The sequence below is a fragment of the Cyclopterus lumpus genome, chromosome 3 (assembly GCF_009769545.1).
Source record: "Cyclopterus lumpus isolate fCycLum1 chromosome 3, fCycLum1.pri, whole genome shotgun sequence".
NCBI classification, from domain to species: domain Eukaryota; kingdom Metazoa; phylum Chordata; class Actinopteri; order Perciformes; family Cyclopteridae; genus Cyclopterus; species Cyclopterus lumpus.
The window spans coordinates 17,750,975-17,764,591 of NC_046968.1; the positions used below are offsets into that span (position 1 = coordinate 17,750,975).

Consider the following 13,617-nt stretch of genomic DNA (forward strand, 5'->3'; position numbering starts at 1 on the left):
ACACACACACACGTACACACACACACACACACACACACAGACACACACGAGAATATTCCAAATTGCTTGTTGCATGAACTGAAGAGAGCTAGAAGAAGAAATTGAATTGCATGCATTTAAAAAAGTAGAAGTTTTCGTTTTCTTATCTCCCTACAAAACGAGTGCGCAGCCAATTAAGACAAAGTGTCCCTTCCTCCTCTCGATCGTTATTAGCAGTTTCACAGATTGCATCTTCTCGTATTTCCGAGGTGTGAAGTTACGCAAACTCCGATCTGATATCTGATATATTTGAGGCTGCTAATGCAAAAGTTTCCACTGAGGATGTTCAGCCTCTTCTTCTACTTCACGAGAAGACTTCAGGAAACCATGACGCACTCAATGGGCTGAGCTCTTTTAGGGGGAGTTTGGTTCTCGTGAGTTTACAGTTCACACTTAAATCTTCACCACGAGCACAAGAAGCGTCAACTTGTGAAGGAACGCCTTTATATTTTCTTAGGAAAGACACGAAGATGAAACTAAGCCTGTTCTTCGCTATCTCCTGCCTCGCCTTACATAACGGACAGGGTAAGTTGATATGTTATTGTGAACTTCTTTGTGACTCTTGTGACGGAGGTACAGGTCGCAGGAAGACGGCATGTCGACTTCACGCGGACAGGTTGTAACGCAGGTCAACATCCTCACACTATCAGAGCAGTGAGTGGTCCAAACTGGGGTCCGGCGGCCGTCAGGGGTCGTTGATTGACGAGTACAATGTGGAACAGTTCCAAGTATTTGATTCACTGTGTCAGCATAACGGAGTTACCGTAAGTCATGACTCATGTGTCAACGTCAGGTTTCTGTGTCCTGAGATGATGGCGGAGGCAGAAAAAAACACTCTAAAGACTCCAAACTGTTGGTTTCTTACCTTGACATGTGATGATGAGGAACTGGTGTCAGCATGTTGAGGTTCGTGAGGGAAAAACGGTGGGAGCTCGTTGCCTGATCGAGCTCATATTAAGAAAGAGTAAAGAAGTTTCATTTTCAGAGTTGTTGAACACTGTGGAGATGTAGCAATAGGGACTTTTTGGACTCTCATTTCCATGACACAAGTAGTGCATGGTGAAACTCTATAAATGAAACTTAAAGATCCTTTAAATATCCTTATATTTTATTATATCTGATTCTACTCATTCATTTTAAATAAAGTAGTACTATAGGCTATACTTAAGTATGTACAATATCCCAAGTATTCGGCCACTCTGGGGACATGTGTTTTACATCTATTTTGTAAACCACTAATGAGATGCTGAAAGGAAAGAAAAATACCTGTTGCTTCGGCTTCTTGTGATTGTTGGATTCTGCCAATTACTATAGACCTAAATAATCTATTTAGTCAGTAGAATCAGGGTTAAAAATGAAATGATAAAAATTATCGTATTTTCTTATAGGTGTCACACAACATGCACACTTGACACCAACACCTACAGATTATCATCTTTTCATAGTATTACTGTCACGAGTTTCAAAACTACTTGTCACACACCCATCTAAGAGCACCCACATTTCCAAGTAAATGACATTAATACAACTTTCAGATATCAAAAGCCTGATGGATGGTGGTGGTAGTTACTTTGGTAGTAGTATCAGAGTGATGCAGGAATATCACACTAACTTTTTAATGGTTTTCATTTTAATTGAATGAATATCTACATCATTTATGAATTGTGTCAATGCCAAGAGCCCAACAGTGTGGGCAAAACAGGAAATAAAGTCCAAAAATATATGCTCAACACCAGTCATCAAACAGTCAAGGTGCCCCGATCAGATGATTAGCAATGAAACACTTGATAGCTGTTGGCTAATTTCTTTACTGATGATATTGATGGAAAATAATAATGTTTTAGCATTAGATTATCTTCTTGATCAACTTGCGGCAATGTGTTGAGAGAAAAAGCTGTGGTGCTGGTACTTCTTGTTCTTACACACTTCCGAAGAAAATGAACCTCACTGAAGCCCATTAGGCCAACCGTCACTTTACTCTGTTGTAGAACAATGTTGTAATCTCCTGAAACAAACATGGAACTAGTCAACTCTAATTGTCACACTGAACCGATCCAGATGAGCAACCAGATGTTACCCAAGAGGAGCACTTTGACGAAAGGAAATTGTTGCATAAAATGTTGCATAAAAAACATAAATTGAACATTAAAACCCTCTCTCTAGGAGCACCAAGAACCGCTGTGTATAAGTTTGTGAAATGTAACCCTGAGGGCGACCAGGCCAACTGTGTGACCCAACAAAGTCCAAAAATGGCATGGAGTGCAGACCTACCAGCCAAACTGCCTGCTTCAACTGCACAGTATCTGTAAGTATTCATGTGTGAGTGTGTGTGTGTGTGTATCTCTTTTTGAGTGTGCAAGCTTGGGATGTGATGGTTTATTTAGCATACTGACTTCAAGTATTGAAATGCTGATGCTGCATCGGATCTGTTATCTCGGCTAACAAAGCTCCAACAACACAAGCTCTGTCTATTGGTGTGTCTGCATGTCTTTTGTGTGTGTGTGTTTGAGAACATATCAGTGTGAGGTAGGTGGCCAAGGAAAGCCAAAATAGAACGTGGAGGGATAAAGAGGCCAGTGGTTAGATCTGCAGTAAGAAAGACCTTAAGAGTTAATGTTCAATTTAAAATTGTCACAGAGTACAGAAGTATACATGATTTAAAGCAGGAGGTGTTCATCGATGGACAGCTTTGTTTCACTTCCCGTTTATGTGTGGTATAAACACGTCATGAAAAAGTGTACAATAGAAACAATATTTTAATTTAATTAAAGGTTAAATACATGTATGCCAAAAACTAGAAATACATACGAACTTATTGTGTGTTATACTGGTTTGTGTGTGTGTGTATGTGTGTGTGTTTAGCACATATGGTGTTTTAATGTGTATGACTGCTGAGGAAGTCTGTGTCTCAATCTCGGTCCAAGACCTCAGTTTCTTCTTTTAGGGTTCATGTGATATCAATCAGTTAATGACCAAATGTAAGAAAAAAAAAGAGGAAACTTTAAAAAATGAAAACTGCATATTCTGTGTTATTCATCTGCAGCAGCTACAATGTTGTTGAAATCACACCTTGTTTTTCGAATAGATTAAATCAGATGACTGCTGTCTGTGTGTGTGACTCTGCTGAGCTATCCCTTCATATGATACCTGGTATAATTACAAGTCCAACTGAGACTGACTTGATTGTTACACTTCTATCAACAATTCTGTAATTGTTTCGGATCGGAGACTTAAAGGCAAAAAAGGCAATGAGTATAGACGACAGAAGGTAGCAAGTGGAAATGATACAGAGTGAATGATAATGGGTAACTTTGGAAATTAAGATTATTCTTAAGGATGTTGTGTGTTGTTAGCCTGAGTCTTATCTGGCCTCCTACATCAGCTTGTACTAGGACATCAGCAGCAGCCCTCCCTTTTGCAGCTCGCCTTGAACAGGAAGTCAGAGGGAAGTGTTGAGAGGAAGTGGGCTGTGACGTCTGGTGGGCTGCTGCTTCTGGTCTATTGTTTTTTATCACTATACGTGCCACACTAGTCTGATATTCATGTGTAAAAAGTACCAGATTACATGTAAACGGAATATAGTAATTCAACTGGAAACTGTAAATGTTTTACTTTGACTGGTTTATTTCAAGTTGATGCTCTTCCAAAAAGGAACAGCATCAAACTTTTAAACTTTATTTGTTCCTTAAAACCATCAACAGTTGCAAGTTATGAGGCTTTGAGTATTGGGTCTTGATGTGTTTTGATGTTTAATCCATAAAACATATTAAAGACCCTACTTATTTTGGCTAAATATACCTCTATTTGTCGAAGTTAGTCAAGACAAGTACACTTTATTGATGTAGCGCCAAATTTCAAGAGAAGTTACCGTCGTACGTATAATTTACAGAGACCCAACATTTCTCATGAGCAAGCACTAGTGCGACGAAAGGCATTAAATGGTGTCACCAAACTTCATGTAAGCTACAAGCAGATGTCAATCAAGCATACGTATAGATTGCTGTTAAAGGAGAATTAATGAGTTAAAACCTTTATAGTTTTTAAGTAGTTTTTTTTTATCAGTCTTTATCACAGTATCTTTTTTTATTTAAAGTATTTTATATGTCTTTAAAATGTATAGTGTCTAATGTTTAATTTGTAAAGTTGTGTTACTTTTGTGTTGTTTGATATGTAGTGAAAATGTAATTGATGATGTGTTTACATGAACAGAATATTATATTTACTGATATGATGACGTTGGACAGACTTCTAAAAACAGACCTGCCAAACTCCATCAACCTTTTTCAATATCTGTCATTGTTGTTTTTCAGCGAGGCCGAGCCTGTGGAGGCTGAGGGTCCACCAGGGGAGGAGGAAGTGGAATTAGAGATGTACGAGGATGAAAAGCCAATGAAGAGTGAAGAGGGGGAGTCACCTGTAGAGACAGATGGTTCCGGAGGTTATGAAGGCTCTGCAGATACAATCATGGCGGACGGGGCCTTGGGGGAGACAGGCTCCGGTGAGTCCTGGGCAGAGAAAGATGAGGAGCTATACAAAGGTAACTTTTTGGAAAAAGATCTTGAGTTGCAAGGATTCAATAGTTTTTAAGGTCCGCCTTCTTTTGCTCCATGTAGTCTGATCTGTCCTTGTTTTTCCACTTGTAGATGGGAACATGAGGGGCATGAGGCGGTTGTTCCCAAGGAGGTCTCTGTTTGCTGAGGCAAAACCAGCAGAGCAGGAGCTGAGAGAAGACCACCTTCTGCAGCTGTAGCCTGTGTACACCCGCACACTTTAAGAACATACATATGGCTAGCATCTGCTTTATTTCCACATTGTCTGTTCAAATAGTAAACCTAATATTGCATCACCACCTGGTGGTGGACAAACATAGTTGCTCAGAGATTGACAAAGGGCTAATATATATGTTATATTCATAGTGCTAAGGTCTGCATAAATGAGACATTTACACACTTTAATGTATATCAAGTTGGCAGTGTCTATTTGTGCTTTCTTGTGGAAACAATGTGTAAGTTGGAATGTGCTTTTTTACTCATTTGTTTTTTTATTGTGTTTTTTTACTTAAAATTTTAAATAATTGCAATACCAGTGCAATAAAGGCATGTGTGGATAAAGGCAACATCTGCCTTTATCCATGCATTACTCACACTGTGCAGCTCTGGTTCCAACCAGTTTTTGTCATAATACACATAAAAAGTGTATTCATGTTATTTGATCCCTTTGTTTCAAATGTTGTGGCAATTGACCCAGGAGGCCTATGCAACATTTTCTAGGAACTTCTGGTCTGCAAAGTTGAACATGAGAGTCTTTTGACCCAAACCCCTCATGAAAACCCCTTTGAGCTGAAACATATTCAAAATATGTATTATGCACATGCATGCATTTTAACATGCTGTCCGTTGGCTAATTTGTATTTGTAACAGTATCAATTGTGTTTTCACTAGACTTTATCAAAACTGTCCTGATATCTGCTCTGTTAACTGTTTAATAAACTAACTCCAGTCAGTTGGGTAGTTTGGGTAGTTTTTGGGTCAACAGAGTTCACTTTTGACTTTTATATTGACAACGGTAATGAGACATTTTATAAAGAGAATATGTATGTGATGCATTACAAATCCTAAAAAAGAATAAAAAAGCATTATAGGTTATTATTATTATTATTATTATTATTATTAATGATAGATAAAAGGATGAATATGAGAATATACATTAAACCTTTATGACAAAAGCAGCATGAAGTAAAAACAACTGAAAAGTTTAAGTGTTTAAGTTTCTTTAAAAAATTCCGAATTTAACAACAGAATCAAAGCACTAAAAGTATATTTAGTGGGAAGCCATTTCAACGTGAGAGGTTGTTTAAACAGCATGACCAGACAATGTGAGCCACTCCAATATTGTAATAGTGATTATTGTGTGCACCAGTGAGCACTGATAAGCACTCTGTACATATTTTAGTCGCAATTGTTTTTATTATCAAATTGAAGGGGCCCCTGTCAAAAACGTGTGTGTTTACATCAGGCAATATGTTTTCTCGAATATTGATATTCATGTTGGCCTTAAGGTCGGTCAGGCTCTGATTAAAGGGGCTATATTGCCAAATGTAATTATGCAGATCCCACTATAATAAAGCAACATCACATTATGAGTTCACATTATGAAGTAATGAGATGAACAAAGTAATTAAGTAAGTTGATGTCTGCTCACTGAATACCTTGTCTTACTAATATAATAATATAATGTGAGTAGCCCCCCTGATCACACATGACGGGTCACATGACGGAGAGCAGTGGTTCTACCTCCTGCTTCACTGGCTACACGGAGCGAGGCTAGCTGTTAGCTTCAACTATCTGTCAGACTGTCAGACGGCCGAGATGGTGAGTGTAAAGAAGGGCGTCAGCTGTTCGGACTCCACTAAAACGAACTGGGCGAATGAACCATAAAATAGCAGCAGTTACACAGACCCGCCATGCTCATCGAAAAGTAGCTATTTTATGTCTAAACGGGCAGGAAAGCTAACTAGCCGGGGCTGGTCGAGTGAGCCTCGGTTCGAGGCCGTCTTCGCTTCCTCGCCGATGTTTGAGTGAGTTAGCAAACGGCCCGACAGCTTTGGTTCAGGATGACAGCAACTAGCGTTTAAACGTGTTGGTTAGCAATGTAACTAGAGCAGCTTTATTGTTTGGTAACTACAGCCGAGAGAAATGTTCGCGTGAGCTAACGTTGCTGGTTTGTCGGCGGGGTGTGAGATTGTGACACAAGCGTGTTGAACTGCTGCAACAACTCTGATTTGACGTTAATGGTTTAAAGCAAATGCTCGATGGAAAAGTGAGGATCGCTTATTGATTCAATCAGTTTAGGAATTGCAAGTTGACACCCAGCGGCTTTGATGCACTGTTGCTGTGTTTACTTTACATTACATTAATGTTTACCATGTCGTTTGCTCCCGTGTAGCTCATGAGGTTGATTTTAAGAGCTCCTTCTACGTCATCTATGCATCTTTTTAGGGGATACAGTGGATTGAAAGCATCACACCCTGTCCAGACATCTTGATGATTGGGCTGATTCCTCCAGATTTGCTGCATGTTTTTGTGACTCTTTGCCAGCTCAGAAGAAAATAATGTGTCTGTGCAGCCGGTGATAAGTGATTGAGTTAGTGTGGCAACAACAGATAGGGAGTAGCTGTGTGGGATTGAAATGCTTACAACCTCAGACTGCGATTGTCAGTCACATTCACAGGCACAAATGTACAGATGATAACTTGGTGTGTGTGTGTTTGTGATTATTGCAGATAGATACTTTGCATTGTCTGTTATCCGAGTCCCTAGAGATGTTTGTTAACAACCTCCAATATCCTTGGCTTCATCGGTCTAAAGTGCCTGTAAACTAGAATGCATCCTCAGTCCTGTCACAATCATCTATAATGTCGGATGGAAAATTGTGAAATTGTATTTCAGTCTTTGCTCTGAATTTGCCTTTTTTTCCCACCAGTTAGTCAACTTTTAACAAGTTGACTTATATATATGACGCATTTCTTAAACTGTTTGTTTGTTTTTATGTGTAATACAGTTTTCTATGTCGTTCATTGTGTTTGCAGAGTTTCCTAGGAGGTTTGTTTGGGCCGGTATGTGAGATAGACGTACTGCTGAATGATGCAGAGAACAGAAAGACAGCCGAGTTGAAGACAGAAGATGGGAAAGTGGAGAAACACTACCTGTTCTACGACGGAGAGTCTGTGTCTGGCAAGGTAAACTGAGTTTACATTATTTATACAGTGGGATTCAGAGCTCAACCATAAGGCATTCCTACACAAAGCATTATTTACATTTGCTGTCTTTTATTTATTAGTTAACAGTTCTCCGTAGGCAGATAATGGACTTCTCGCCAACGCCACAGTCTATTCTGGGATCCTGTCTTTACCTGAGCCTAGAGGGAAATTATGGCTCTATTGATGTGTTTGAAAGATTTTCTCTGACCTGAAGCAGAGCATCTATGTTTAGGAGACACACATGTATCAGCTGATATCTGTACTAACAAGGGATATGCTAGTTTTCTTTCTATAAGAGTCAAATGTATTGATAAATTGGTAATGTGTCTTTGTGACAACATATCTTTTGGTTCATATGACACTTGATCAACTTGGAAATGTTCTCCCCAGGTAAATCTAAATGTGAAGCAGGGAGGAAAACGTCTGGAGCATCAGGGCATCCGCATCGAGTTTGTTGGACAGATAGGTGAGTGTGATTAAAGTACACTGTGTGGAGCTTTTAATGAGCGTACCCAACTCTTTCATCGTTTAATTTATTGCCATGAATGCATTGCTTTATAGCTAGAAAAAAGTACTTGTCATGTGGCTAAAAGGTTTAGCAGAGCATGTGGTTGTCATGTGCAGCCAGTATAGAGCTAAACCCTCCTACAACTGTGTTTGCTGGAGGAGGAGGAGGGTGGTGGTGATGATGATGACGATGACAGCAGTGTGTTTTTAAGAGCTTGTGATCAAAAGTAAACTTGTGTATACATGTAGTGTGTTTAAATTGTCTTGAATTATACGCTATCACTCTAAATCCACTCTGCTGTATTTCAGAGTTGTTCTCTGATAAGAGCAACACTCATGAATTTGTGGACTTGGTGAAAGAGTTGGCTCTACCTGGAGAACTCACCCAGAACAGGAGCTACGATTTTGAGTTCATGCAGGTGGAGAAGCCCTATGAGTCCTATACTGGAGCGAATGTCAGGCTACGGTATGTTTATTCCACAGTTTGACATCAGGCAAATGGCAGGTTCTCTTATAAGAATCACATGGGATGTATTTATGACACCGATGTAATGCTGATGATGAGTCGGGAACTTCAGCATCTAGTATCCACGTTTAATAGTATGGCTTTTTCTCTAGTTCATCTTGTGCTGTTACACCACTGTAGGGGGATAGTTACAGGGATTGATACATACATTGCTGATATTGGTATCGGTAGTGCTGAAATCAACACTGTAATATGTGATTTTAACTTCTGAAAACGTTCATGATCAGTTAATCAAAATTTATTTAACTAATTGATCAAAATGTTTAGTTGCATCCCTTATATTGTTAGTAATATTTCTCAGAAAGAGCCCAACTCTGAAAACAGTACATGAAATATGAATAATAACTTGCACAGATTGATACAGTGGGGAATTATATTTAGATGACGACATGTTCTTCTCACAGGTATTTCCTCAGGGTGACAATAGTGCGTCGCCTGTCTGACTTGGTGAAGGAATACGAGCTGATTGTCCACCAGTTGGCCACCTACCCAGACGTCAACAACTCGATCAAGATGGAGGTCGGCATAGAAGACTGTCTGCACATTGAGTTTGAATACAATAAATCCAAGTAAGACCAATGTAGTTTTTCTGGTGAAAACTCTATTGCCTCCTCAGCAAAGCACAAACCCAAATACAACCCGTGTTCATGTCAGTTTGAGCAGCTTCTCTTGATGTGTCTCTTTGTTAGATACCACCTCAAGGACGTGATTGTTGGGAAGATCTACTTCCTGCTGGTCAGGATCAAGATCCAACACATGGAGCTACAGCTCATCAAGAAGGAGATAACTGGCATAGGTAAGAGTCCAGGGATACCGTGCATGTGCGTGTGTGTGTGCATGTGACCTGAAACCAACACAGATCTGACACATGGTGGGTACATGCGAATGGACAGCAGCATGACTCTGTGCTAACGTTGGCGTTCATCCCCTCTACCTGTAAAATCTGTAGTTAGTTAATTAGGTCCCAATAAGAACAGAAACGTCTGTCAGCTCTGATCTATTTTCCATATTTGATCACTTATTGACATTTCTGTCCTATGATTTAGGTCCCAGTACTACCACAGAGACGGAGACGGTTGCAAAGTATGAAATCATGGATGGAGCTCCAGTTAAAGGAGAATCAATTCCCATCAGACTGTTCCTGGCAGGTAAGTTGTTTTTTTCCTATTTCTACCTAATGATTGAGCGACAGCGTATCACATCTTCTGTGTCCTTACAGGATATGACCTGACACCCACCATGAGGGATGTCAACAAGAAGTTCTCTGTACGCTACTTCCTTAATCTGGTGCTGGTAGATGAAGAGGACAGGAGATACTTTAAACAACAGGTAACATACTTGCACGCAAAAGAAAAGAGCTTTATACAAAGTTGTGTCTTTCTTCTTTAAAGTTTAAATTACAGCTGTCGATTATAGAAAGAAAGGACATTCTGCATGAATTAAATCTTTTTGTTTATGGAGACAGGCTATATTTTATAAACCAGCAGAATTTGTATTTTGAAATTATATTTGGATGGATTTAATCTTACCTACACAGGTGTACATTGTCTTCTTGACTACTTTTGTGTATTTTATTACTTGTATCAGTAATGTCTTTGTGCTTTACTACAAATTTGTAGTAACATTCTCCCAAGAAGCGTAGCAATTGCCAATAAAGGCAGTTAAGAAGACCACAACTACCAAGTCAACACGGATGTAATCAATGCAGATTTCTCAATATTCAATATGATGAAGGAAATGCATTTCAGGCTTTTGATTTTTTAATTTGGATCATTGTAAGTAATACACATGTTTGTTAATTCATTCTTCTGCCTCTGTGTTTAGGAGATTGTTTTGTGGAGAAAAGCTCCAGAGAAAATAAGGAAAATAAACTTTCAGCGCTACGAGTCGCCTGAGCCCCGAACCCAGCCAGTGAAAGAAGAGCAGCCAGAGATGTGATTGCAAGGCTATGAACTGAAAATACACACAGAAACACACCAACTCTTCACTGCTGAACAGCCAGAGGTGTGAGGGCTGCCCCACTATCTCCCTGGACTGAGAAATGTACACATGAATACACGTAACATACATTCAGACATGCCCGTCACTCCTCCACAGCTTCAGATGTAAGCGGCCCGACCAACTTCACTCTCTCCCCCAGGACTGAAACACACTCGCATACAGCAAACAAGCATAGGATCCATGAAGGCTGAAAGCTCAATGTCAAGGTAAGAGCGCAAATCAAACCAACCCAAGTTAGGAACAGGGAGGCAGTCTGTTTGATCTTCGGGTCTCAGAGTGAAAACATGCACACACAAGTGAAGCCGTACAGTCTGTTTGCTGAAGGCATAAAAAGACAAGAGCAAAGACGGAAAAGAGGAGATGGCCACAGACGACCACCTCACCACTTATCCCTTTGTTCTGCAGCAAGAGCTTCTTTTGTTTGCATATTTGGACCGCACTTATCCTGGACTTTCTCTGGCATCCTGAACCCCTGTTACAAAATTTAAAAAGTCTGAATGGGATAGCCGGTGATTTAAAGTATTCAAGTCATGTGTGGAGCGGCCTGAACGAAGGAGACGAGAGGCTAAGCGATGAGTCAACAGTCAGCTGTGTTCTCGTTCAGCCATCTAGGTGGGAAATGAAAAGAGTTTCTCAGTTAAGTGTGTTGTAACAGCTCACTGGCTGCTTCTTCCATGCAAATGTCTGTGTGGTGCAACAAATATCCATTTTAACATAAATTGAATCTTACATTTAATTTTCAAATGTGTCTGTTTTGTGGAAATGAAAACATTTTCCACTCTTCCATGTTTTCAGTTTTTGACCACATTTCATTCAAGCGATGTTTGATTCAAGATGGGCATGATCTTTATTTTATAAAATAATTTAACTAAATATAAATTTAAAGCCTCCATTATTCGGCACATTCTTGATTTAATTATTTTAGTCTGTAAAATGTCAGAAAAAATCGTGAAATGTGTCCATCACGCTGAACCCAGCGGCTGAGGTGGCATCTACAAATGTCGTCTTTTTGTCTGACAAAAAGTCCAAATGTATTCATTTTGCAATTAATTAACAGAGAGAAACACAGCAAATGCTCACATTGGAGAAGCCTGAACTAATGAAGCAATTCATCCACCATCAAAATGGGTTTTTAGTCGATTTACAAATGAACTAATTGTTGTAGGTCTGAAAGCATCATGCATTCAAATCCACGGCTTGTTCAAGATTCTTGAGCTCAATATTACTTTTTAGTCTCATGTTAAGATGAATATTTGATGCAGTTTTCACTGATAAGGTCTGTCTGGTTACTACAGGATTGCCTCCAAACTGATTTGGAGATTCACTCTCAGGCCTCACGCCTTTTTGTTTGATCTTTAAAGTGCTGTTTATTTATGACATTATCTGGATTAACCTAATGTTAGATTTCATTGCCTTGCAAACCACACATTTTGTTTCTTTGACCTCCATTTTATTGGGGTGGAGGATGAAATTGTAGAGCGAGATTACAAAACTTGGACACATTAAATCTTTCTGGCTAAAATAAGATGCATTTTTGGGGAAGAAATATGTTTTTTTGGGTTAACTGAACCCTCATCTCTATCAGTTGACTCGCATCAGTTGGTTTTCTACTTTATCGTAAATTCTAAGCTAAAAAAAGTTGAAAATGTAGTCAGTTGTCCGGCTTCTTGCACCTGAAAATGTATGTCCGTCACATGAGTAGCGGTTTCTCTTATTTTTAATGATTCAATAGAAAGAATTAAATGACGCTAGCCATGATCTGCAGACTGTAGATTCACATTCAGTTTCACTTTATTTGTAATTAATTTTTTTTCTGTCATGTTGCAGCATTTTTCAGCCTGTCGGTGTGGTATAAGTAGAATACTAATGTTTAAAAAATGGCTCACGTCTGCTATTGTTAGTGCTGGAAGGGATGCTGTATCAATATACTGTAGAATGCAACAATATTCCACTGTGACGCTCAGACCGGCAGTTTAGGTCCTGCTTTAAAGACACGCTCACACAGTTTGGTTGAATTTGTCTTTACACTCTGTGGCCAGTTTTGCACTTTGCCCTTCGATGCTTAACTTTGTTTCAAAGGGGCATGAAAGCTGGAACTAAACATCACTCAAGGACAACTTCACCTCAGAGATCTCCTGTGTCTATATTTGAAATTATACCGACATTTATACATCACTACTTGTTTTTATTGGACTGGCTAAGAAGTACCCGAACAAGTCATGTTATATGTTTCATTTCATAAACCTCTGAACATTCGGATCTACAGTGCAGATGTATATGTTCCTTTGCAATATGGTTTTCTTTGGTTTGGGAACAGTGTAATTTATTTGCAGGTAACGCTGTCTTTCTGTCTGATACATGTTGTCTTTCTAAACACTGTACAGGTAGGGTTTGTTTGGTGTACTTTAAATACCTTCCAAGGTAATGAAGAAACACTAAAAGGCCAAAACTCTGCCCCTGTCTTATCTACTGCATGTTAATCTTTACACAATGTCTAATCATGCCATCATTGTGTGTGTGTGTGTGCGCATGTGTGTGTGTGTGTGAGATATGTGTGTGTGTGTATACACCAAACCCAAATATATATAGCCAAAATGAATCGTGAATAAAGCAAATTTATACAGAATATCTTTCCAACAACACTCGTTCTTGAAAATAACTTATAGTCATAAGATTTCAGTTCTTTTTTGTAAACTAATACATCTCATGTTTTGGGCAAATAGTTCATTCATCCAACAAGAAGTCTGTGTGGAAAATACCAATTGCTTTCAACTAAGTCTTTCAA

General features: G+C 39.2%; 2 protein-coding genes across 2 annotated transcripts; both read left to right on the forward strand.

The window, feature by feature from the left end:
• Window positions 1–320: 320 nt before the first annotated feature.
• srgn (serglycin) lies at window positions 321–5,542 on the forward strand. Its single transcript, XM_034557306.1, has 4 exons — window positions 321–564; window positions 2,203–2,344; window positions 4,350–4,576; window positions 4,683–5,542. The coding sequence occupies exons 1-4, from the start codon at window positions 510–512 to the stop codon at window positions 4,787–4,789; spliced, it is 531 nt and encodes a 176-aa protein (XP_034413197.1). The 5' UTR covers window positions 321–509; the 3' UTR covers window positions 4,790–5,542.
• Window positions 5,543–6,289: 747 nt separating this feature from the next.
• vps26a (VPS26, retromer complex component A) lies at window positions 6,290–13,091 on the forward strand. Its single transcript, XM_034557296.1, has 9 exons — window positions 6,290–6,410; window positions 7,628–7,777; window positions 8,189–8,264; window positions 8,615–8,771; window positions 9,236–9,400; window positions 9,521–9,627; window positions 9,878–9,979; window positions 10,051–10,160; window positions 10,656–13,091. Exons 1-9 carry the CDS (start codon window positions 6,408–6,410, stop codon window positions 10,767–10,769), a joined length of 984 nt encoding a protein of 327 aa, XP_034413187.1. The 5' UTR covers window positions 6,290–6,407; the 3' UTR covers window positions 10,770–13,091.
• Window positions 13,092–13,617: the final 526 nt, after the last annotated feature.

Coding starts and splice junctions, on each gene's coding strand:
- srgn (XM_034557306.1), top strand. CDS start 510: ATGAAACTAAGCCTGTTCTTCGCTATCTCCTGCCTCGCCTTACATAAC. Junction 565..2,202: donor CGCCTTACATAACGGACAGG/GTAAGTTGATAT, acceptor CCCTCTCTCTAG/GAGCACCAAGAACCGCTGTG. Junction 2,345..4,349: donor GCTTCAACTGCACAGTATCT/GTAAGTATTCAT, acceptor GTTGTTTTTCAG/CGAGGCCGAGCCTGTGGAGG.
- vps26a (XM_034557296.1), top strand. Junction 8,772..9,235: donor GGAGCGAATGTCAGGCTACG/GTATGTTTATTC, acceptor TTCTTCTCACAG/GTATTTCCTCAGGGTGACAA. Junction 9,628..9,877: donor GAAGGAGATAACTGGCATAG/GTAAGAGTCCAG, acceptor CCTATGATTTAG/GTCCCAGTACTACCACAGAG.